Source organism: Phoenix dactylifera, chromosome 2 (assembly GCF_051530095.1).
Source record: "Phoenix dactylifera cultivar Ajwa chromosome 2, Ajwa_hap1_PhDact_Kaust_v1.1, whole genome shotgun sequence".
NCBI classification, from domain to species: Eukaryota; Viridiplantae; Streptophyta; class Magnoliopsida; order Arecales; family Arecaceae; genus Phoenix; species Phoenix dactylifera.
The window spans coordinates 5557835-5584305 of NC_143191.1; the positions used below are offsets into that span (position 1 = coordinate 5557835).

At 35.4% G+C, this 26471-nt stretch overlaps 1 protein-coding gene across 4 annotated transcripts in view; it reads right to left on the minus strand.

The window, feature by feature from the left end:
- The window catches only part of LOC120112456 (nicotinate phosphoribosyltransferase 2-like), a 33309-nt gene extending 15353 nt beyond the window's left edge, over positions 1-17956 (minus strand). For 2 of the 4 annotated variants that reach the window (XM_088715094.2, XM_088715093.2), the window contains exons 1-8: positions 17640-17934; positions 14874-15018; positions 13096-13215; positions 12805-12957; positions 12652-12713; positions 10241-10316; positions 7007-7108; positions 2278-2394 (exon numbers count right to left, since the gene is read on the minus strand). In XM_088715094.2, the coding sequence (XP_088571220.1) occupies positions 2278-2394; positions 7007-7108; positions 10241-10316; positions 12652-12713; positions 12805-12957; positions 13096-13215; positions 14874-15018; positions 17640-17788 (924 nt within the window). In that variant the 5' untranslated portion in view covers positions 17789-17934. Of the gene's footprint in view, positions 1-2277; positions 2395-7006; positions 7109-10240; positions 10317-12651; positions 12714-12804; positions 12958-13095; positions 13216-14873; positions 15019-17639 lie in introns of all 4 variants that reach the window. The other 2 variants (XM_039131932.3, XM_039131928.3) reach the window with 2 other exon arrangements.
- Between the last annotated feature and the right edge of the window lie 8515 nt (positions 17957-26471).

Sequence of the window (26471 nt, forward strand, 5' to 3'; positions counted from 1 at the left end):
TATGACCACAATATACATGTATAAAGTATGCAATAAGGCAATTAAAGCAAGTTGAACGACTAATAATTTCTAATCAACCTGAAATACTTAAACATGTTCACCAACACTTCACATAGTGACTTATTATTCCTTTGTTAGTATGAAATATACATATATTCAAACTCGTCCTATGAATGGCTTTTTTTTTGTCCTTATATTTCACAGATCAACTTATCCATTTATATAGCCTCAGATTGGTGAACTCTGACCAAGCAATCTCATTTGATATGGCTAGAAGTACTGTCCAGAAAGCGCAAGAGCAAATCTTATTAATCACTTGTTATACCAAGTTGATACCCTCAATCCACAGTGACATGAAAAATAGATATATGATATGTTCACCAAGATTTTGACCTTGAATAAAATAAGTGCTACAAGCATTGTTTCTAGGCTTACAGGGCTGGGTTTAATGCATATGCAAACATGAAAAGTGAATGTTGTGTCAACTTAGGATTATGTTCAGGATGCAGGTAATCAAAATAATGGAGAATTATATGCAAATTTATAGAAACATGTGGAGATGAAGTTCATAAATATTTCATGGGTATCGTTGCAAAAATTAGTGAAAGGCCAAGCTATGTAGAAATTTCTGTTTAAACATGAAATTCTCTTCAAATCGAACATTGGAATTTTGATATGAAATTGATATGAGAGGTAAAGATTTATCTTAGGATATGGTACCATGATCTAAGTAGAAATCAATGCGCTGATATAGAAAGTAAACTGACACTACAATTTGCTAATCCAAGGTTGCTGGAGGCATTTCTTTGAAATAAGTTGAACTAACGTGGGAAGAAAACAAAAGGAAAGAAAAAGAGGATGGATAGAAGTGGGGTTAAAAGACGGATTTTGGTTTTTTATACAAATATGAAAAAGGAATAAAACAATTTTTGGGAACCTATGGAAAAAATGAAAGAGGATGATGACCTGGGCGGCGCGCCCGCGCGCGTTGGGAACCGCGCGGGTGCGCTCCCACGTGGCGGACCAAGTCGCCACTGGTACGCCGAACCGGTACCAACCACGCGCGCGCGCTCCCGCGTGGCGGACCAGGTCGCCACCGGTTCGGCGTATCTTGGGTCACACCACCATGAAGAAGAGATGGCACACTTGCTTTATTGTTCAAAATCCGTAGTGTAATTTTAAATGAAGTTGTATCCCTAATCTAGGTCATTATGGGTTTCATATAGATTTAAGAGCTTAGTAGCTTGAAGCAGTTACAGCCATGTAGGTACGGTGCAGATGCAAAAATTAGGGTATGATGAGATGGAAGCATTTAGGAAGCATCTGTTGAATACATAATAGTGATTATTTTACTCGCTCATTTTTACCCTATATATTTAAATTAATAATTTATTGAGATATATCAATTCAGTTGAAATTAAGTGGGCCAGATAAGGCCAAATAAAGCATGATATTTAGTTGAGCCGTGAGATATATCCTCTCCTCGTTCTCTATTCCCCACCCACCAACACCCAAACCCCTTCCTCATCAACCCTCCCACTACCTTCTTCCTCCCCTCTCCCCCCCTCCCCACCCCCTCCCCCGCCCATGCCCCTCCCATCACTTCCCCTCTCTTTCTCTTTGGAGCTGCCTTTTGGGATTTTTGGACCCATGTTTCTTAGCTGAATACTATTCAGAAGTGCTGTAATGCAGTTCTGGGATAAGTGCGATAGGGAAAGCAAGCAACTTGCTTTTGACTTTGAGAGTACAACTTATAAAATGAAGAAAATCCTTTTCTTCTAATAGAACATTGATTCTAGTAGCAGTTAAATTTCTCTTACTTGAAGACTTTCAAAAGACAAGGCAAAAAGAAAAAAATAGCATTTAGAATATATGGAAACTTACATATAGTGACATAAAACTTACTTTTTGAAACTTATTTATAATGATAACAGTTTCCTACCCAAGCAGGACTTTAAGGCACCAATCTACACTAATTAGGAACACAAAATCCTAAGAATAGGCCCAAAAATCATAAACAATTGAACTCAAAGACTTAAACAACCCCTGGGACTCCTGGGAAACGAAAATAAGGCAAGCCCACATCATTAACATACAATAAGGTTCATATTGAAGATGTTGGGTAACACACACACAAGAGAGAGAGAGAGAGAGAGAGAGAGAGAGAGAGTCAAAACAATAGGAGTTACAACAAATAGACAATGCATAAACAAATTAGTCAAGCACACTAAGGACATAGAGAAAGATACTAGAGATTGCAAAATCAAGTTTACTTACATCATAGGTGTCTACAAGGGTGAGGAAATTATTTGGAAAAGCCAATGCATATGATGTGAATGCTGCCAGCTCACTTTGATTCGTCTCACCGAAAACACCACGCAATGAATCTGTCCACTAAAAGCATACAAGGATAGATTTGATATATAGTTCAAAATAAATGAACAAAATTATCAGAAGTAACCTAAATATAAATACTTGATGGATCTGCATCTATGAAAGCTACAAGTTCACCTAATTTTCGGCATATACAAGTGCATTCAGATGGGGATAAAAAAATTGTGTTAAAGTTGCATGGAACATATTGCTATATGAGCAGCAATACACCTCAGCACGTGAATTAAGTACTATGTGAGAATTTATGCATACATACAAATGTAGAAAGTGCATCCCTGTGCCTTCATGAAACTGTGTTGCATAATGTGCAGCACAAATGCACATCTAAACTTTTCAAAACATCTATCCAACACTATTTATTCCATTCATCCCCTGCCAAAAAATGGAATCAGTACATTTTTTTGCTCACATTGTTTTCTCAAGCAAAAAGGCCAAAAATATAATTTACAGCAGTAAATTATGACACTATGATTGTGTAGGTCCATCTGTTCTGGTATTCATGTATTGATTTGTCAACCTTGCATGCTCTGGCTTGGGGCTCCCATAGCTGGAGAACCTTAAGTTCTTCCTTCTGCTTGCTGCACGGGAAGGTGCGGTTTTTCTAATGTGCCCATGACTAGTCTTTGAAAGAAAAAAAAATTCAATAAAGTACAAGAAATTTCACGGCCTTGGAAGCCCAGCACTTCAACAATTACCAAATCTTGCTCTGGGCCATCCTCATTGCTTTGCAGTTTCACCTTGCTAGAGAGCCTATTGAAGACCTGAACCAAACTCCTAATCAAATTTCTGGTCATCACCTAAATGATTATAGATTCCCTTTGCCTCTCTTTTACCACGTCCTTTGATGAAGTTTCCATAGATGTGCCCATTTTTTATTCTCAATAATAGTTTCACTAAATGTACTCATTTTAATGGTTTTCTCATGGACATCCACTTTCTTATCGACCAAGGCCAAGTTCTTAGGGCAGATTATGTCATCCAAGTGATAGGAAACTGTAATTACAGGTCATCACATTCAGTCCATTAGGGATGTTCTCTCTCCAAGCATATTCAGAACACCCGAATAGCCAGTCAATTGGCTGGTAGTGGAGGGGTAATGTTGCATACATTTGACCCTTCCCAGATCCTGTGGCGGCAGAAACCTTATGCACTGGGATGTTCTCTTTTTAATAATTGCAAAGTCAACCAGCCATTAATGCATGTAAACCATATTAAACCGAAGTATCTTCGAAATCAATAGCTCCACTAAACTTGACCCTAAGCCATAGGTCATTGGTATTTCCTGCCACATATACAAAAGCATCTTAGGTCACAAAGTCCCAGCCAAGATAACCCAACTATTCCAAGTTAACCCATCTCTCGAAGGCCAAAGTCACCTAACTTAGCTATCCAATATTTTCTAACCTGAATAATATTGTCACATGGATATGGGTACTGGTCTCAGGTGCATGTCCAAGAGGCAGATCCATCTTATCACCAAATCTTAGTATTCAGGGATTTGGCTAAAAAGGATCAGAAACAGAATACGAATATGTGGACATGCTATACATCAACTAATTTTTGTGAAACCGTATCATGAATTTTTAACATTTTTAGTGACAGTCGTGCCATGTTCACATCCATTCATATCTATCATGGATATAATTATGATTTTTTTTGTATGTTTCGCAAACATATTCTTGTTTCTTCCAGAGACAGGATTGGTATTAAATAATAATCAAAGCAAGGTCACAACTCACAACAATAAAAACTCTTTGTGAATAAATCCTTTCGACAAAGTAGCATACAAAAAAGGGACTAAAAGTTAATAGCTTCTTAACCAATGGGATCAAAGCATCCATCTCATGTTCTTTATAAACATTTGCAATGCATAGCTGTATGCTATAATCAGATCCGTATTTAATCCCTTCTCGTTTGATGCCACCACACAATGGCCTCTATCACCTCTGCTACAATGACTTAGGACCTCATCCAAAAAAAGCTATAGCAAGAAGATTATCTCAATTTGGGTCCTTAACTCTGTTTGTGTACCCAAGACCCTTTCAATCCAAACCTAACATGGGACAAAACCATGGTCCGCCGAACCGGTACCGGTAGGCATACGGGTGGCCTACTGGACCGATTTAGTACCAGTAGGCGTACCGGTGGCCTATCGGACCCGTTTGGTACCGGTTCCGACCGGTGCCGAACCGGTTTGCATAGCCAGTGCGCGCTGCCCAGCACTTGCCCGCGCGGGCATAGGCGCGCTTTTCCGCGTGGGGGAGCGTTGCCGCGCGCGCTCTTCCCGGCACAAACCGGTCCGGTTCGCTCCGGTACACTTCTGTACAACTCGGTTCCGGGCTCAAGAGGCCAGAACTATTTTTCACCGCCGTACCAAACCAGTCAGGGACCAGACTGGTCTGGTACGAGCTGAACCGGTCAGTACGGGCTGGTTCAGCACACTATGGACAAAACACACTCCTGCAATGGTCCTCACACGCTCCCCTATTTAAGCCCTAGCAACCTCACCAAGGAGAGTCTAGTCAGTGACAAACATCATGATTGGGCTCATGGTTAGCCTTGGAAGGGTTTGTGCTGCCATGTCCCCCGCCACATATGGGCTATGGGTTGGAACAGCTCTGATGCCACTTGTAATGATTGAGGATCTCATCCAAGAAGGTAAGCAAGAAGGTTGTTAATTAGAGTCCTTGGCCTATTTATATACCTAAAAACTTCCCAAAATGCACCCAATTGGAGACTAAACAAACTCCTACACATGTCCTCACATTTGTCCTCTCTCTTCCATTTTGTCTGTCCACCAGCAAGGTGTTGGCCACGCCATTCGCTCAACCTAGTCCACCTTCATTGCAAAAAGCCACCTCATCCAGGTATCTCTGTCTTGCTTTTGGCTTTCCGCCCTCCCCTTCCTTCCCTCTCTTCCTCCTCACCTTCAGCTTCCCCTACAGTCTTTTCATGGAAGTCATGTTCGAACAATGTTCATGTCAGGCATAAATTCCACACTCACACGTATGTTTTGTCGTGTTGATATTGTTATTTATGCTAGGGGATTTAGGCGAGTCCAGGTATCATAACTGTACGGTGAAAGACATTTTTCAATCCTTTGAGCATGAGTTGAACACCATAATGTACCTTGACTGTAGGAGCTGCCTAGCCCCCATGGAGCCTTGTCAATCTGAAGTCTTCTATCTTATCAAACTCACACAAGCATCCACTGGAATCCACTAATCTATCCATCCAAATTTTCACCAAAAAGTTCAATTCTAGAAAAAGAAAAGTGATATCACTCCAGAGAAGCAGAGTTATTAGTTATATCAATCACATTCTTCATAACTTCTCCCTAATTCATAACTTACTAGACCAGTATCGATTCTATTGAATCATCATATAATTTGATCTCATAATACAGTTGAACTAAGTGAATACCCCAATTTATTACATGAACACAAGTTAACTAAGAATATCATTTTGACAAAAATGGATTCCTTAAAACCACCATGGACAGCTATAATACTATATCTTAGTAATGCAGAAACCACTACATAGGTTCCCTTGAAGCCATTAATGAGTGTTGATAAATGTAAAATTAGGAGTTTTAATAATAAAATGAATTGCATAATCTCGTATAGACATCTATGGATAACAATTTGCTTACCTGTGAAAGATTCAACTCAAATTGTTTTTCAGTTTTGTGAACAGCCATTGGTGTATGAACCCAGGCACTTTTGTTCTCCCAGCCATCTAGGCCATTTTCATGGTTCAATTTGCAAAATGCAAATGATGTTGCTTTTCTTGTACTACATCTAGTTAGAAGATGATCATAAGCATTAGCATGATCGGCCAAATCTAGTCATCTTGGCTTTACTAATCCTTCCCATTTTTGCCTATTAATGGCGACATCCTTTTTTAGTTCAACCTCTTCTTCCATCCGGGTTACTTAGCTCTTACCCTATTTCTTGGTCCTTAAAATGTCTAGTCTAAGTAGCTCGGTATAGATTTTTTTTCTTTAATAAAATGAACAGTGGACTACGTGGAAATCCTATTACAAAATAAAATGGTCAAAGTATTGATGAAACCTCAAGTATGTATTCATCTAGACTTTAAGCAAATAATTTTCCTAGACAGTTGGTATCAATGCAATTTCATGGAGAACAAACATTGAAGCACTTACATCTACATCCATGAACATGGATCTTCATTATTCTGATACTCATTAAACACACGCAAACACATATAGAGATTATCTTCCCTATATCTATTTATAAGTTTCATGAAAACTCGGTTTTACTTGACTATAGCAAGGACTAGATCAAAATGTTCTGTGCATCTATTAACAAGCACTATTAAATGCTACCATAAATGAAGACAGCATGTCAAATAATTGGATAATCTCTATGAAAGTATGAAGTACGAACAATTCATGACTTGCTCGCATATCAAACTAGAAACCGAAAATGAAAATGAATTGAACAAATTAAAACATTAGCAAATAGAATCCAATTTTGAGCTACTAATATGTTAAAGTCTATATAGCAGCAGACACGGAGAAAAAAAAAAGGTTAAAGAAGCTAGGTATACATGGAAGAAATATAAGAACTAGCTAATCCATAAGAACCTGAATTTTGCCGAGCCAGGCTTGCACTAGACTAACAAAATCTTCGCATGTGCTTGACCCATCATGACTTTGAAGTGCTTTGCCGATGATCTCATCATGACCCTAAAAAAACAGCTTAACAAGTTAGAGCAGCATATGCCAACGTATATTACTAGAACTATGGTTCGCCGTATCGGCCTAAATCAGGCAATACAAGGCATACCGTACCGTACTGGTATTCGATACAGATAGCGTACCGATATTTGGTACGGCAAAATAATTCTGTACCGTACTGTACCGACAAAGTGCTGGTATGGCACCGGTACGGGATCCGGTACCAAGAAGGCGAACCTTGACTAGAATTTTAGAACGTGTGATGCAAAGTGCCTGAATTGCAGGTGATCATAAGATGGATTTATTGAAATTTCCTTAAAAAAAAATCATGAGTTGTATGATGGACAGTTTTGGTCTTATAACTTAAAAGAGGAGAAACCTCTCTCTTTCTCTTCCCTTCTCACCTTGCTCCTTTTCTTTTTTCCCCATTTGATTATTGCAGATTGGACTAGATTCTTTTGATCGTCAAACTTGGCTAGGATAATGTTTAATGATTCATTAGGTTAGGGGATTGAATTAGACCATTTTTTCCCATAACAGATTAGACTCAGATCAACTGCAATCCAATTTAAATATGTAAATCTAGTTATGGTTCCTTGAAAATTCCAGATTCACCATTTTCAAGATAACATTTCTACAAAGCCATCCCTCCAATCAAGGCCTTGTCTCTTCCACCCTTGTTATTACAGACCAAATGTATACCACATCACTATCCTTCAAATATTTCAAATGCTCTTCTTATTAGTGACTATTGTCTTAAGAGATTTCCGGTAATCACAATTGTCCCCCTCACAATCTCATCCCACATAATTACCATCATTAATCCCTAAACTGACCACCGCCCTCTTTATGCTCATCAAACTACCACCAACCACAATTCCAACTCCCCCCTTGGACTTCTCTATGCATATCCTTTCCACTTGACATTAGCAACTTGGAACCGTTCTATCATCATCTAACACATGAGCTGCACTTGAAAGCAATGCTAGGAGGACAAACTGTACATACATACTTGCCCCATGGGAAAACTAAGGTGTCATAACTTTTTCATCAACATGACATCAACTAGGTTCACAAAGCATAGTATGTGTATTTCGTGGGGCCAAACCGATGTCATGCTGATGAAAAATGTATGTGAATGCAAGATGTCCCATAAAGTGGTCCACCAAGCATGTTCTTCCATGAAGACCCTTTCTGCTGCAAGGGATGACTCATGATCATTCTTAGTGCTACACTTGCATAGCACATTAGAAGCCACCTCACTCATTACTCTATTGTTTAGCTCTTAAAAATGATGATTGTGACTCATGCTCCTGATTCTTCAAGTAAAATCCAAAAAAAGAAAATCACCAGTCATCTTTATTTGATAAGGACAATTCTTGTCAATCAACCACCCAATATCTGACATGAAAAAATCTTGTCAATCAATAACCCAACAATCATCAACTCAGATCCACAAATCAAGTGATTGAAATAGGGAATATAGCCTGCTTAACCCAGAATCAAAATTACAGAGCTTGACTTCAACACAAATGTTCATTAGTTTGTGAAAAAGTCAACCTAATTTACAAGCACAACCCCATTAAATTCAAAATAAAAGTACTCAGACACCCTATTGCTCAAGTTAATTGGCAAAAAGAAACTGGTTTAATGATACAATCATATGAGAAATGACACCCAATCTCATAGCCTACATGTGACATTTTCAAATGCCCGATCTTGCCACATTAATGAAGCAGGAGTGGATGCAGGTGTAGGGAATTGGATCACTCAAAGGGATTTAGAAAAGGAAACACATAAAAAGTGGGTGCAGGAACGAGTTTCCAAAGAGATGTTGTAACAACTAAGGCAGAAGTTTCTTGGTACTACGGAATCAGCTTGACATCTTTTAATACTTCTTACTCTTCTCAGTCTTTATGTAAGTGATCAATGACATGATTATAGAATGTTTTCCTAAATGAAGACCATTCTTTCAACTGTCCTCCATCACGGTATTGAATATTTTCCAAGATCTCCCCTCCACTTAACTAAATCAACTCATCGGTGACATCAGACAGCATGGGACACATTTTATTCTTCACAATGAAAAGTGAATCTCACGCAAAAAGCACTTCTAATGTATAAAGGACTATTGGCCCCCATTCATTTATGGTACCCATCCATCATTTATCATTTCATTTGCTAGTGCATCTTAAGCACAAATCTATAGCATCCTTGGATTCCCTGCCATCTACACCTATACCTCCTCCAAACCCTTTGCAAGCACATCTTCATTCCTAAGACCTACTTCAACATAGAAAACATTCAATCTATGCTCCTCACTTTAAAAAAAAACAAATTTTACCATCCAACAGTTAGAGCTCAGCCTCCTACACATAATAGAACCTAAATTAACCTAATGTATAATTTCTCATGCACATCAAATACAAAACCCTATCATGAGGTACTTTTACCATCCATCTCCAGGCAACTGAGTGCAAAAGATCAAAAGTCTTATCCCATTTAGTTATTCAAGATGTAAAAGAATTTTAACTACTTTGGAATACCACAACATTAGAGCTGATCAAAACCCGGGCCGGGCCGGGCTCTACAGCAGAAATTAGGCCCGATGGCTATGCCCAGGCCCGGCCCGGCCCGACTGTCGGGCTTAAATTTTTGTCCAGGCCCGACCCGACTTTATAAATCTGGTTCTAGGCTCGTCTAGCCCGGCCCGACCCGACAGGCCCGATTTTTTCTTTGTTTGGAATATGGAAATGGGCCAGAATGGCCCGACCAAGCCCGGCCCGATTTTTTTGGTCGGGCCGCTTTTCTTGCCCAGGCCCGACCCATGGGCCTTTTTTTAATGCCCAAGTCCGAAAAATTCCGGGCCGGGCTGGGCGGGCCAAAAGGCCTGTGATCAGCTCTACACAACATATTGACTTGCATAACAAAATCGCCATATATCCCAAATAATGATGATATTGATTATAGTAGAATATCCAATATAATATCAGGTTTATAAGAGATAATATGACTGCCAAGAACCATTGATTCCAAGCTAATGCAAAAAGGCATTCTCATGATCATTCCTACAATATTTTGATAATCGCACACCTAAGATCGCATTATAGGTGTTATACACTATAATGTATTAGTACCAACCATGTAGGAGCTAACAAAGGCATGTGAATGAGTTCCGCGAAGTGGTATACCAAAGAGCCTTCCAGCTGCAACATTACTGTTGAAATAAAATGAGATAAGGACTTAAAAAACATAGCAAAATCATTCAAATCAATAGTGATAAGCATCCAAAAAAACAGAAATACAGGGAAAACAGATAACTAAGAGATAATTGAGCAAGATCTACATGCAAGTACAGCATGCTATGCTATTTCAGCCTGAAGATGCATTCAAATATTAAATTTGCATGAAAGCTCATGAAGCATAAATAATAAAAAGACATGTTTGACGTATATTGTTAAGGTCAAGCGGATTAAGCACAGTGAAAGGAGATTGTGTCGGGAGTAAAATAGTAAAAGAAAAATGGGGAAGAAAACAAAAATGGCTTTATGACCTAAGAATGTTGGAGAAACAAAATTAATGGTGAAACACTATCAGAACTCAACCCAAGGTTAGTGATTTAACATTGACTAGAGTTAATGGTCAAAGCTAGAGAAAACTACACAAACACTTTATAGGGTCAAAGAATATGTCAAGTACCACAAAAGTGGTAGATAGATAGTCAAAACAAATAATTGGTTTGATAAGCATCAGAAGAGTGAATTTATATTGAAACTATTTTCTTAGCAATGTTAGGTTTCTATTTATATAACTAAATGATGTATTTACTTATATTACAAGATTCTAAAAAACCAAATTAGAATAAGTCAATATAGAACATACATAAAAAAATACTAATATCAAAAAAAATTTTAAGAAACTGTTGATCCAAGATGTTGTATGGCTTGCTATTAATGTCATGTATTATAGAAGTGGCTATCATATTTGCACTATCTAAGAAAAACAATTTTAAAAATTGAAATTAAGATCATCTCTATAATCTTATCCACTAATATTTTATCTTACTAAAAAAAATAAGGATAAGTTATCTTATTCAAAGATTTATTAAATTGAATAATATAAAATCTGTACCTTGTGAATACTAGAATTTAAAGTGCTAGGGGGTTCACTCTCTCTTTCCCTTTCAAAAAAAAGAACTCTAAAATAATTCATATAAATGGTCATACATAATAATATATTAAAAAGATAATTAATTTATTTCTAGGGTCTGTAAATTGTTGATAATTTGTAAATTTTCAATTTCCCTTGTGGATTCTTATGCAAATCAGAAAAATTTAATGTTTCTTTAGCTAGTACATTGACTAAGTTTGTCCATGGAATTAATTTATAAATTACTTATGGGGGAATATTTTATTTTATCAATGAGACAAATAACAGTTTCTTTGACAAGCTTTTAGTTTCTGTCTAGGTCCTAGGACTATCTTATTTTTTTAAGGCTTATAAAAATATATGTTAGAATCTCATCAATCATACTTCCAATATTGGCAATTGCAGAATTACGCACATCTCTGTACTATTGTTTTTTCAATAATTCTTTCTTTTGCAAAGGGGTTCATCTCCCTATGAAGGCACTAAGTCCAACTTAAGAATGATGGAGATTTTTAATTTTTTTCCATCATGTACTTTCCGTTTGAAATGTTCTATAACACAATTAGCGTTCGATACATTTTGCTGTTAGCGGGCCTTAACTAACGGGTTCTAGGTCCATTGTAAGTAGTGTAACAGGTTTTATATGACCAGCCAGATTATTAAACATATTTTGCTAGTTTTGCATGAATAAGTAGTTGCCCTATTACTAATTGCTTAAAAAGATCAGCAGTTGAGATATCTAACCAGATTAAAGCAAGCCATAGAACTTTCTCCTCTCACTTTTAAAAAATTCTTCTCTTCTTTCTACTCATCCGCTTCTAAATCTCTTCTTCTCCTTATTTCTTTTTTACCTTTGTTATTGTTTTACTGTCATAGTTTATTGCCTTCAAGCGAAAATGAAGGAGTTCTAGTTTCTTCTCCTTATTTGTTTTTCCTTTTGTACTCAGCTAGACAGGAGGGGAGGGAATCACAGATAGGCCTTGTACCTAAAGTTTTGCACGTATGATGTCTCGTGCGAGCATGTGTTTAGTCCCACATTGGTTACGTGCTGGAGAGATTTTGGGTATTTATACAGGGCCAGGAAACTTAAATAATACCTTCTGGTTTGTTCTTTTAGGTGATGTCCTGGGTCATTACAGCATAGTTTACTTCTTCAACTCTTTTGCAGCAGTGTCTAATCAGGTTTATCTTAGGGTCAATTTATTAAGTTTAGCTTTCTGCTAAAAGCAATTCATGTCATAAAATTGTCAAAAGTTAGCACTACGAATTTTACACTCATTTGCATAATGTGGATATGGTAAGTTTCCTATAAAGATCCAAATAGATGAGGCCATTTAAGCACATCGAAAGTTAGAACGGTAAGACCCCTACGACATGGCATTGATTTTTTCAATAGAGTAAACCTTGTTGAATCAAAACCTCCCATATAGCAGTATCTTGAAGCACTTATGCCTCCATCAGGCCCCTGAGCATAAGATTGAGAAAGAAAAATATAATAAGATAGATATTCATAAAGCTTTGACAAAAAGGAAAAGACAAGCAAACAAGAAACCCACTTGTGCCCGTCGAAGCCCAAATTCAAGCAAATTTTTTGACTTTCCTGCAACAAATCGGTGTCTTGCAGCATTTGTAGTAACTAATGAGGCATAATTGACAAGATTTACAAATGGAGTTTCAAGCAACTGTACCACCTGGGAAATATCATTGCACTTATAGGTGTCATTAGAATAATAGCATCGAAAAGCACAACTTCATGCAACGATATCATGAAATGACGTACTAAAATGTGATCCATAATTAAAGATCTAGCAAATCCAGAAAACTGGCAGCTATTTAAAGGTACTCACAGCAACTGGTCCTTCTATTCTCATTAAGGGTATTTTAGGAAACACAACAGAGCCCTCAGGAATAGCATAAACCTCAACATCTGAGCAATCAATTGCCCTGAGATAGTCAAAGAAACCATCCTGAAAAAAAATATTTTCAACAAATGTTTTAAGTAAGAGTGGCATTCTGGAGTGAACATAAACTTGTATCATAATGCATTTACTAACTAAAAAGGTTGCTTAAACTCGTATGCTATTAATACAACAAAAATTAAGAGTTAATTGGTATACACAGTGCAGTTATAATAATCTCTCCACTTGCAGAAACAAAAACAAAGATGAAAAAGGAATTCAAATATTGCCACAAGTCAAAGATTGGTAGTGTTTTTTCTCAGCCACACTACTCTTGACTTGCATATATGCAATGATCCTTGTGTTATCATTATCTTATATGTATTTGTTAAGATACTATTCTTTCTCTTCTATTCTCTTTGCCTTCCATTCTGCAACAAGCACTCTAAATTATTTCTTTCTTGTATTTCTCAAGGCCTTCCATTCATCAAAGAAATTTCTTACAGACACTGGTTCTCAATATTTTGTACTGTTTTCATTTTCTGAACTAAAGTTTCTTGAAAGCAAACTATAGATGAGAACCAGAATATGATGAATAGAAAGTTCTTGACCTAAAATTCTAATATTAACTGTCATCTAAGAAAATTTATAGTTACAGGACCACATCTCAACAAACTTTAAATTGATGGATGTTACATGCCTGAGATATGATTCATATATTGTTCAATTAATAGATAAATCTGCATACCATTTCATGCAGTTCATATGAAAAAGATGCCTACTTTCAATCTAATATTAACTGTCATCTAAGAAAATTTATAGTAACAGGACCACATCTCAATAAACTTTAAATTGATGGATGTCACGTGCCTGAAATATGGTTCGTATATTGTTTAATTAATAGATAAATCTGCATATCATTTCATGCAGTTCATATGAAAAAGATGCCATGTCTTCCTTAACTCTTAAAGTTTGAGGGCTTAAGAGCTGGTAGATCTTGTTCCGTCAATTGAAGAACAATTTTGGAAGCAACAAAAAGGATTTTCTTTATTTCAAAAATCAATATGAGAGGATATTTCTTCAATCTAATGGGACTGGAGAATCCAAAATTCAACCTACAAAACATAAGTTGGAAAGGAAACTCGGATAACACTAATTAGCCGGCAAAAATATCCATTTTCAGTTATCGGTGGTGGTGGTCTGGGATAATTTTCCATACATGGGTTCTTATTGTTACCCTGGTTTAATTGTCTTATCTGGATCCAAATAAACATGAATAACTTATATAACATTCACCTTTTCAGTTTTATTCAGCCAAACAAGTTCTTTGGCTCTTGAATAAAACCCCATAATGAGGGGCACTTTTTGGATTTCAAAACTGAAAAGCATCTTTTTGGTACTTGTTCAGTTTTAACTTGTTTAAAACCATTCGAGGGCAAGGAACTGAATAGTTTTAGCTGATAAACATGGAATAAGTACCTATTTGAATACAATTATCTAAGTATGCTGGTAATATTATTTAAGAACCAAACACAGCCTAAAAGTAAAGAAATAGAGCTGATTATATTAAATTAAATGACCTCACAGAAAAATCTAACGAGAGAAACTCAAGGATTCTTTATAAACAGCTAGATTGAGACATGCTTTCCATTCCTAGATAATATGCTTGTACTTAGTTGTTATTAAAGTATGAAATAGAAATTAGCTGCATGACTTGCAAACCATACCTCACATGTAGGCATGACTGAGCGCAAGAAGGAGATCTCCTCTTCCTTTAATTTGAAATTAGCAATAAGTCTTATGCATTCTTCAAGACCACCAAAGACCGTGTATTCACCACCAAACGGATTTTTTCGGTAGAACAAATCAAACCTGACACAAATGTAAAGATATAGCAAATGTAGCTTGAAATATACTTGTCAACAAATCCTTCCATAGAAATACCCAACATCTGAGATAATGAAGTAAAACAGCGAATCAACTAAGGAGCATCCTAAAAACTAGCATATAGAAAGATGATGAAGCTAAGGCTACAGCAAATCTGTGGTCTCAAAAATGTATATAACAAAATCTAATTAGATTCACAAACATTAAAAGAAGTTCTTAGTATTGCCAACTTATTCTGCCAGCTGGATACCATAGTGATAGCTATACCTGTGTCTGTGTGCCTAAATAACCAGATGCAGGGTCCAAGATTTCATTGCTTAGGTGCAGGTGATGCGAAAGCATTCTTTCAGGTTGCATCCTAGTTCTAGGCACAAGACCAATGTACCCTGAAGCTCTAATTTTCATCCACTGACCCATACTTTCACATTTTGAAGATTCCAAAAGTCCGTATTTTTTAGGAGGATTTCCAGTAATGTTTAAGGAGGCTTTTCATCATTGAAGAAGGCACTATTCACAGGTACCTTGCAGCATTGTAGTAGGGGACTGTTCATGGTACTGTATTGGAAATTTATAAGAGACCTTTTTGTCTTTTAGATTTTATCTTCTCATGTTTTTATTAATGGCTAGAAGTTGTTAATATTTTTGGATTTAGAGTTTGTAGATTTTTGGATTTAGAGTTTGTAAACTTGTAATCTTCTATCTTTAGAAATGGTACTTGAGTTAATTTGATTGAAGGAAAGAAGATGGCCAAAAATTGGCTGTTTCCCTCTCCCCTTCCTTTGTTCTTCATCCTTTGTCCAATTCTGCTCTCTTTCTCTCTCTCTGAGCAATAATATCCAGGATTTGAAACCTGGACCTCTTGAAAGGCAAGCCCTTAGGGATGAGGTGCCAAGCAACTATGTTAATAGTTGTTCATCTGCGTGCTGCTCTCTTTATTCTACATTCTTCTATTTTTCTTTCTATTGGTCTTTCTGTCTACTTTTTGTTTTCTGCAGTTATACCTGAGCTTAATTTAAATATTTTTGTTTTCGCTATGAATTTATTTTGCACTTCTTTGATCCCTTAAGGCCAGTAGTTGCCTCCCTTATCAATGCAAGAAAACACATTGAAAGCTTTTTCCTGTTCGTAAAACCTTAGAAAACCTTAGAAGGTAACTATATATCACTACTTATCGACACTAGAAACCTTCAAAAAGAACTATTGATCCTTGTTTTCCTCCTAATCTTGCGATTAATTCCAACTTTCTACAGCAGATCATAGAATTTTTTCCCCTCTAAAACCCTAACCTTTCAAGGTCCACATTGGACATATGCAGCCCTATCCCCAGCTGTACTAGATCAGTCTATTAAGTGAGGAAATGATCCAGGAAATGGAATGAAAAATCCAACCTTCTCTACAAAACAAACAGACTAATCCTTGGTGTCTCAAACATATAAAGAAGTCTAAACATTAACTGCAGATTTAGATAAGCCATAGCCTATACTCCATTAATATCTTATTATGTAATTGATAAATCATTGCATTGAAACTTCCACAAATCTTGTAGTGACATATTCATGAAACAGATGCTATATTTTGAGAGCTTTTTTACAAACCTACAGTAAATCATATGTAGCCTGTCCAAGGTATTCTTTTAAATTTGTAAGTTAAGAACTATGCAGGTTTATCAAACCATATTCAACTTCTGATTTTGTCATAAATCATGTCATTGAACATCGTAAGCTTTCAACTCTACAAGAGTAAGGAATGAAGCTATGCGCATATGCAGTGATACTTGTTTTTTCATATACTAATAATTGCACTGCAAGATATTCAGTGAAACAAAATAATTATGTGGAACCATGTCCTCGTAATGAACTAGATGCCTGACAAGAAATTGGTGCGATGTAAACGAGCTTATAACCGCAATCGTATGACATCTCACAAACAACTGCTTTGATATTTCTCCATTAGGAAAAATGCAGAATGAAAAATACCACTCTGTGCCTAATTATCAAATAAATTATTTTACTTTACCAATAAAACATCCAAGTCCTTCTAAAGAACCATAGTAACAACATTCATCATCTTTTGAAATTCCTTGTTGAAGTTTTATTCAATAATTCACCATTATAATTCATAAGCATATGTTGGATAATAGACACTAACCCCTTCAAATCTTAAAATCCATGCATTTCCAATACGAGAAAGACAATGGAAGAACATAAAAAGAAGAAAACAAGAAATGTATGTTAGGGGAAAAAACATCCTTTCACACAGCAAGCCCCTCTCAACTAAGCAAGCATAACGTTTACGTATCAAAATTAATGTTGGTAATGTTGGACAAAGAGAGGTCTCTACAGAAGACGACTGAGAAAGCCCCCACAAAATTCAAAGAGTACAATTAAGAGAATCTTGGTATAAATCTGATATAATTAAAAGAATCTTGTTATAAGTAGAACCCACTCACGGTCAGAGAAGCAAATGGCTATATAATTAAGATAAGAAAGAACTCAAATCATTGGGCAGAACACCAGATTATCACCAAGAAGACAATTCAATTCCAGTATCAAGAACCAATCAAAGAAGAGGAGAGGATAGGGGAGGGATTGAAAGGAAAGTCTCACACGGCTCGATCGAGATGCTTGCCGGCCTTCCAGTAGGCGTAGGCCATGGTGAACTGGTAGAGATCCGTGAGGAGAGGGGTCACCATCGGATTCGTCGTCTGCGGGATCGATCGCCCTTCCTCTCCCATCGGTCCGTTCGCGTTTGCCATCGAATCCTGCTTTCTTCGTCTCTCTCTCTCGGCTTCTCTCTCTTGACTAGGGTTTCAAGACGCTGGGGTTGGGGGCCTTCAAAAAGACGGAGGGAGGGAAGAGAAAAAACAAGAGAAAGGAGGGGGGGACTTGGTGGAGTGGGAGTGGGGTTAGGGATAATAGTGACCGTTAGAAGGGCGAGGAGGCGAGAGCCGAGATTCCGCTGCGGAAGCGGTGAGCTTATCCGCTGCTCCGAGTGAGTTGTTCTTGGAATATTCTCTCACCTCGTAGCGATGGAATTTTTTTTTTTTTTTTTTGCATGAATACTTTCTAAAAATGCAAATTTATGAATGTCTCTTAAAATTTATATTTATTTTTATATTTTCATAAAACATTATTTTTCACAAATACTCCTGATATAACGATTCTTCTAATACCATTAATTAAAAACATATTATTTTAATTAAAAATAAAATAAAATTTTGAAATTATTTTTTGTCCCCATCACGATCATCTTATAAATAATTTTTTTTGCACATCTACCAATAAGGGTATTTTAGTTATTTTAATTTAAGACCGTTAATTTTTTAACGGTATTAGATGGTGTAGGTACATATACAAAAATAAAGATAAAAAAGGGATAGAACAGCAAAATAAGTATTTTAAAGGAATATGTAAAATTTAATATTTAGGAAGGTATTTATGCAAATATATATATATATATATATATATATATATATATATATATATATATATATATATATATATATATATATATATATATATATATATATATATATATATCAAAACAAAAGTTGTTGATGGAATTGCAAGAATATTTGTCTTTCGGAGAGAAGGAGAAGATGTTGTGAAATCTCTTAATGGGCAAAAGATGCTGTTGGGGGAAATACAGGTCCCCCCAAAGCACGTGAGTACATCACCAGCACGTAATCAGAGGCGCCCGACCTCAAACGCCCGACCTGGCGTCTGACCAGGCACCCGACCTGAGAGCTCCCGACCTCGGAAGCCTGACCTCACCATCCACCTGCCGCGGTCACATCCTTCTGCAGCTCAACCAGAGACCATCCCCTGCCACCGCCACTAACAATTAATGAGCATGGACTCTGCAGACCTCCGGCTTGCTCAACAATTAATGCGCATGGACTCTGCAGACCTCCGGCTTACTCAACAATTAATACGCATGGCTTCTGCTATCTACGGATCTTAAGCCCTCCACGGCAAATCCGCTCGGTTGCGTCTGATCAGCCATGACAGCTCCTTGGCCCCGGCCTAATCTCCTACGGCAAGGCATTAATTCACACAATCCTGCATTAATTCATACGACATGCTCAATCATACGGTAACTCCGCCCCGTCATGTCACAGGTAATCCAGCACCCCTCTATAAAAGGGGAACCCTCCCACCTTAGAGGGGGCTGGACGCTGAAACTCCGGATATACATTTTCCCCCTATACTTTTGCCCCCCTCTGACTTAGGCATTGGAGGGCCGGCATCGGAAACCCCGGCCACCGGCTTTTTTGCAGGCCCTACGGATGACGCCGCCCGCCGACGGATCGCCGCCCGCCAGTTCTCGCCGGAGCTCCACCCTCTCAGCCGACGTTCGCCTCCGGGTCCAATTTCCAGCAACAGATGCAAATGATCCAATGCATTGAGATAACACTACCTCACATTCTTATATATTATTCTTTCTTTTCCCTTTCGATTTGATGTGATAACTTGTATAAGCGCTTAAATTAGTATCTTTGTTCTTATGTACTGTTGTTATGTTTAATTATGTACACCTCACTATTGTATTTATTAATATATCAGGCAAAAATTTAAAATTTGTTCTTTGATTCTTAAGTATATGTTTCAGGCTATCATTCTCATCTTACATACTAAAGCACATAGCCTTAGCTCCCTTGGCCCTGTATCTCAAAATACATGTTATTGTTGAATGTAAATTGGCATTTCCTTTTTTCCTGCTTCTGCTTTTGAGTTTGAAGCACATCTTAGTATTAAGACTTAAGTTATTCATCCTCTTCTCTTTTATTGTAGTTGTATTTGACTAATTTTTAGCCTCGCTTGATTAGATTCATGTATGTTTCTGCTAGCCTTCTTTTCACTGACCAGTGGTGTGTTCTTTGTTAGTGTTTAGCACAAGGGCTATCAAAATCTTTATCTTTGTCTTAGGCATCTTAGGATCAGTCCTAATCTGATATGCTTTAATCTGACTTCTAAATTATTTTAGTCCATGAGATGTGATATTCATGTCTATCCCTAGAAATCTAGAACAATGTAAACGATGTCTTTGCACAAGAACTTCATGATTCACTTCTTGTTGACTTCATGATGTTTTCAGTTCTGTTCTTTGTTCTCTTCAAACTGCCACTAACTAATGAAAGTGATTCTTGTTGCTGCTTTAATTCTTTATCACTCCTTTTAGTTCTTTCTTGCAGCTATCCAATTTATATTACATCCACATTTAAAGTGCCCTGTTGCACCATATTGCTCTATATGCACTGTTCTTATAGATACTGCCAAAGTAGAAGTTTTATGTACTAAGTTCTGGTGTTTGAAATTATTTTACCTTGGCTCATCTAGTGGTGTATTTGTCCAGTACAGATAGGAGTGCATGGCACACAACTAAACCAGCTGAGCCTTTTTTTTTTTTAATTTCTTGAATCACAAAAGTTGGTTTCCACTTTTCTTCTCCCTAGAAACCTTGATAACATATTTATTTATTTGAGCTTGCATATTGCAAAATTTTAATGATTTGTTTTTACAATGAATGATAGATAAATGAATTCTATCAAAGAATTTTTTTTATCCATAAATTAATTAGAGCAAATGAACAAGTATAAGTGCATTGTAATTGATATACTATCAAATGAGAGACAATGTAGGCTTCTACTAAGTAAATTGTTATTTTTGGAGAAAAAAATAGAATTTTATTTTATTTTGATTTTTTATTATGATGATGATGCTAGTTTTCAAACACTTAATGCTTACTAAAACTTGCATATTGTTTAGATGCAAAAAAATAGTATTAGCTAGTAGATGGTTTCAGGTGCTAGCCAGCAAGCATTGTGTTGGGCTAGTATCAACGCTCGATATAGGTATGCACCAATCTGTCAAATCTTTTGCAAAAATTTTATGGTTAAAAAGGGATTTCTAATGTTTTTTTCTTTTTCCTCTTTTTTCTTGTCATGGAAAGCAAATTTCTTGGCATGGCACAGCTTGGTAGGGCAATGTTGAAGCGATGCATTGAACATTGTTTCTTCATTAGATGGCTCGTAATGTTTTTTTAAAAGAAAAGGTTTTTTTTTTTACTTTTTTGGGGCAAAAAATTATCTTACCAAAATTAAGATGAGGATAGACTCAAAGCAAGATGACTTGTATCCAACACCCAATTTTACTCAAGCAATAAAAAATTATATTTCTGATATATCATTATAATTTATTTTATTGTTTCCAATAACTATGCTTAGTTTTCTCATCTTTCACAAACGAATGTGATATATCTCTGAGTGTTTCTCCAAATATTTGACATGAGGAATTCTTTTGTCATTTCTACGAGATGATTTGTGAGGCACTGTTACTTCTTTAATTTAGATTCAGAATTAATTTTAAAAAAGAAAAGTTGTTACTAAAATGCTTCTTATAAACATAAATAATCATTATGACAAGATATTTTTTGAGCCTGAATTTGTTAGTAGGATTGAGATGATCATTAGAGCCTTGAATACAAGGTGAAGTTTTGGGGTCCTAAAGAAGGAAAGACAAAGCAACAAGTTTTCTAATTCTACGAACTTTGACCCTGACTATGGTTACATAAGAACAATGCCAATGTCATTCATAAAGTCCAAAGTCTAACTTGATAAATAAATCTTTCCTGACATGTGCGTTGGGCAAGAATGATATCTTGGCTTTTAGCGCAATTTGATTTCAGTCTCATGATAGGATGGACTAGTTGGCCATAAGATTTGGATCTAACTTGATTGTAATTGGTTAGAAAGTCTTCTACAAACCTAAAAATCAAATTTATATGGCTCACTTCATCCCATGGTGCAAGCTAAAGCTCTTGCCGCAAATCGAGATCCAAAAATTCTAAGTTAGAGCAAGTCTCAGTATTATCGAAAGTAATCCATCTCCTTGAAGACTTCAAGTAAAATTGGGACCATAATTTTTTTGAATATAGTCTCGGTCGACCCAAATCCAAGCAGGTCAAAACTACTTTAGGAATTGAATAATTGAATTTTGCCTTTTTGGACCGACCTTGAACAATTGAAATGATTAAATTCCAGTATCAACCCTAGCCTTTTGTTCTACAAATAGTTGGGCTCAACACACTAAGTTCCCCCTTCAAGATAATTCAACCAAAATGTAATTTAAGCTTTAGAGGTTTATAAATACCAGAAATAATGGAGCCTAAGAGTAATAACTCAACCCATTCTTTAGAAAATAACAACTTAAACTAAGTACACCATGATTATGTATGATTAAATCTGTACTAATAATCGAATGAGTAGTTCATTCTTAGTTAACAAGCATATTTAATGTTTTTATATAAAAATTTCGCTAATAATTATGGTTTAAAACCGCAGTACTTGGAATCAAATGAATAGTGCTAAAAAATTGATTCCAGTAATCAGATTACTAATAGCTGACCAGGAAACCAGCTGCAATAATGTAGATGACTATGTTGAAGGATTTCCATGTCTTGAGATGTGTAGCTGTTTATTTGAGAAGGTAGCATGACTATCTCGTAATCATGAAAAAAAAAAAAGACTTGAGCGAGTCAACAAGAAAACTTGGACTAGTTATAACTTGTTTTAGGTCAGATATATTTAGATACATCTATATATCTATATTATATATATATATATATATATATATATATATATATATATATATATAGAGAGAGAGAGAGAGAGAGAGAGAGAGAGAGAGAGAGAGAGAGAGAGAGAGAGAGACTCACACACACATAAAGAAATTAAAATTATTAGCATTCATCATATATATGATCAAATAAAAACAATTAACAACTATGTCAATCACAAAATACACTTCAAAATTTATATTAAATATTTTGTGCTATATTCACATTTTCTATATAAGAAGTGAACTAAGACATATTCAAAATGTGGTAATTATTTTTCATCATATAAATTTGAGACATCAAATGGATGAGGAACTGTAAATAAGGATAGAACTGGTACCTCAGCATAACAATTTGGAAAACTTGTATTAGAACACATTTATATATAGGTATTGAAGTCGAAAGCCACTGTAAAGGTTAAAAATTGAAATAATAGCCATATGTTGAAAGCGTAATAAGCATCAATTGATCTATGTACCCATTGATTCTGTAAAAAATGTTCAAAGCTTTGTTTAAATTTGTTTAGTTTTAAATCCAAATTATTTTATATGGTCTTCCAAGTTCTTAATGTGAAGGTTAGAATTTGAAATCAAAGTAGTGATCTAATTCTAATATAAGAAAATTCAATGAGAACCGTACCTTTTGCATGTAGATGAAGAAACTAGGCATAATTCAAATGAAACTACAGTTACATGTAGTATTTTGTTCTAGCATTCTTTAATAGTAAAAGTAAATCAAAACTTAGCTAACACTTCTAAGAATTGTCCTAACTAATGCTCAATTGAAAAAAAAATGCACAATATGTCTTTATCAAGTGTAATATTAAACTTATAATTCATCAAAAATCAGCTAACAATGGTCAAGTACACTATTAAAAATAAGAAAATATATATTGAGAAATCAGAATCCAACAATAGGTTGATTCGTAACCTATTAAAGAAATCTTTCAATAGGAATTCATAGTATTATCTAGGCTATTGATCATGTTTGTTATTGCATTTCATGCATTTCTCTAGGACTCCATCTCCTTTGTTCCCATGCAGCTTCAATGATCTTTTGCTTTCCAACTCCAATGCATGTATTTACACCAGAGTTGTATAATATAGCTGGATAATAAAAATGACACACAAGGATTGGTATTTTAATTTGGGGCTAAAATATCAATTTTACCATTCATGGCTCCTAAAACTTTGAAGTTTACCCGTTTTCTCATTTTCAAGATTGTTTAGAGGGCATACAAAATTAATTTTTCTACCAAAATAGGTCTCAAATATGTCCAGCATTTAAGGTTTTTGCATTAATAGAGGTTTATTAATAGAGGTTTCTCATATTATGATGCAAAGTTTTTATTTAATAGAGGTTTCTCATATTACTTATTAAAAAAGTTTGGTTCATAATTCTGATTTCAAGGGATAATTATGTAAATCTACGAGAAACAATGTAAAATATAGTTCCAAATTTTTCTCTCCCTAAATTTTGCTATCCTAGTAACCACACCTACCTCTCTCTCTCTCTCTCTCTCTCTCTCTCTCTAGACTTTAGATTCTTGACCACACACATCCTAGTTTCTCTCTCTAACTTTCAACCGTCAATTTCTTTCATTTTGATATAATAAATTTTAGCCATACATCGTATTAAATATAAACATCTCATTTCTAATTTCTCATTTTTATTATTATTTATTTTTGTTGCATTTTATACAAAATTTTATATAATTATTTGTACAATATATTTTAACTTTTTTATGGGGTTTTTTTTTGCATGAATACCCTTCTAAAAGTGATATTTGTATGCATACCCTCGTAAAACACTTGTTTTGCTATTTTACCCTTTTTTATTCTTATTTTTGCATATGTATCCACGCCATCTAACGTTGTTAAAAAATTAACGGTTTCAAATTTAAATGGCTAAAATATCCTTAATAGATAAATGTATAAAAATAAATGTTTATAAGGCGATTATGATGGAGGACAAAAAAGTAATTTTAAAATTTTATTTTATTTTTAATTAGAATAAATATGGTTTTTATTAACGGTGTCAGAAAAACCGTTATATTAGGAGCTTTTGTGCAAAAAATAATGTTTTTATAAGGGTATAGAAATAAATATAAATTTTAAAAGAATTTTCATACAAATTTGAATTTTAGAAGGATATTCATGCAACAAAAAAAAAATTATGTTACGTTTGCATTGCTAATTGCGGGTAGTAGTAGATAAATGAAGACCACTTTGGAGCATTTTCTAAAATTCCGTATGTTAACCCTTTGTCCACCGATCAAATGTTTCGTCAAAACTATTTTTTTTATTATTTATTTAAGAATTGGATCTCGGTCTACGGCGTGGAAGCAATAAGATTCAAAGCTGTGCAGCGCGAGCAAAATTATTGACTAAAAAAGCTGAGCTCAGTTGATGAGATGGTCCTCGTCCACGGTCATGCCTTCCTCTGGACAAGGGACGCTGAAGGTTGAACAAAGAAGAACGAGCGAGTTCCCACTTGTAAGACCAAGTAAATGCCTTGAACTTCAGGTAAATCTAGAACTATATATCACCTTATTTTTCGCACAAACAGTGGAAACCATCACAGATTTCATCGAGACAATAAAATAAACAGGAAACAGGTGGGAAACTGATCAACCAGAGGAAAGAAAAAAAAGAAAGGAGAGGAAGAAGTCAGTCTTGCCAAAAAAAAAACTGCACCTGCTAATGTATAACTATTTCTCCTCTGCATATATGCTAATTGAAATCTGACCAAGTGAAGCAATAGAAAAGTTATAAGTCACCTCTGTAACTCTCTTTTATGAAATGTTTGCATTAGTAAGCATTCCCTTACCATATTTCGAATTTAATGGTTTCAATAAATTTTCTAACCCAGATCTAAAATTATCTTCAATGATTTGTGTGGCCATAAAATGCTATTCATTGGTAGAGATCTGCTGCTTTCGTATATCATTCTATTGACGCGGAGCTTTTAGAATATACACTTTACTAACATAAAAATTTCAACAAGAAAGTTATATAACTGATGTTAAACCTTCTTATTACTGTTTAGCAGCTTGCACAAGATGTTTGAGAATTTGGTGCACCGTAATCGCCAAGGCAAAACGATTCTTGCAGCCAATGCTTGTCGCTTGAATCACTTGAAGCCTGTGTGGTGCAACTTTTTTTTCTTCCTTTTTCTTATACAGAGAGAGAGAGAGAGAGAGAGAGAGAGTGTTCAGATTTGTGTTCCTAAAGCATTTTATTTTTAAGTTGAGCCAAAAGCTAAACAATTCAGAACCTCATAAAAAAAAACTAATCAGAAGGCATTATTTGGATTTTTTGGCCATATATAAATATTTAAAATCTACTTAGTGCATAGTTGATATGAGACTAAACATACACTTGCATGATGTCCCACAACGTAACTTATAATATGTGCTAAATACCAATTTATTGACCAAAGTGAAATGCTTTACTCATTTCGGACTTCAAAACTCTACATAAGGCTCTATTTTTCAGAAAAAAATGTCTATAATTATTATCCATGCATTTAATCATTTTTTAATTTAATTTTTAACATTACTTTCATAATCATGGTATGATCAAATTTATCAATTCTGACATTTTTCACTATGTATCAAATTATCTATAACAATATAAATATTTTGTTTATATGAAAACATCTCAAATGTGAGCAAAATTTATAAATATGTTTAATTTTTTATGTAAACGTGTTTACAAGTTCATATATAAATATCTAATCGTGTGTGAAAATGCATATTGAATTAAGTTACGCTTATTCCCATGAATTTACTCGATTTCCATCTATCAAAGATATATAAC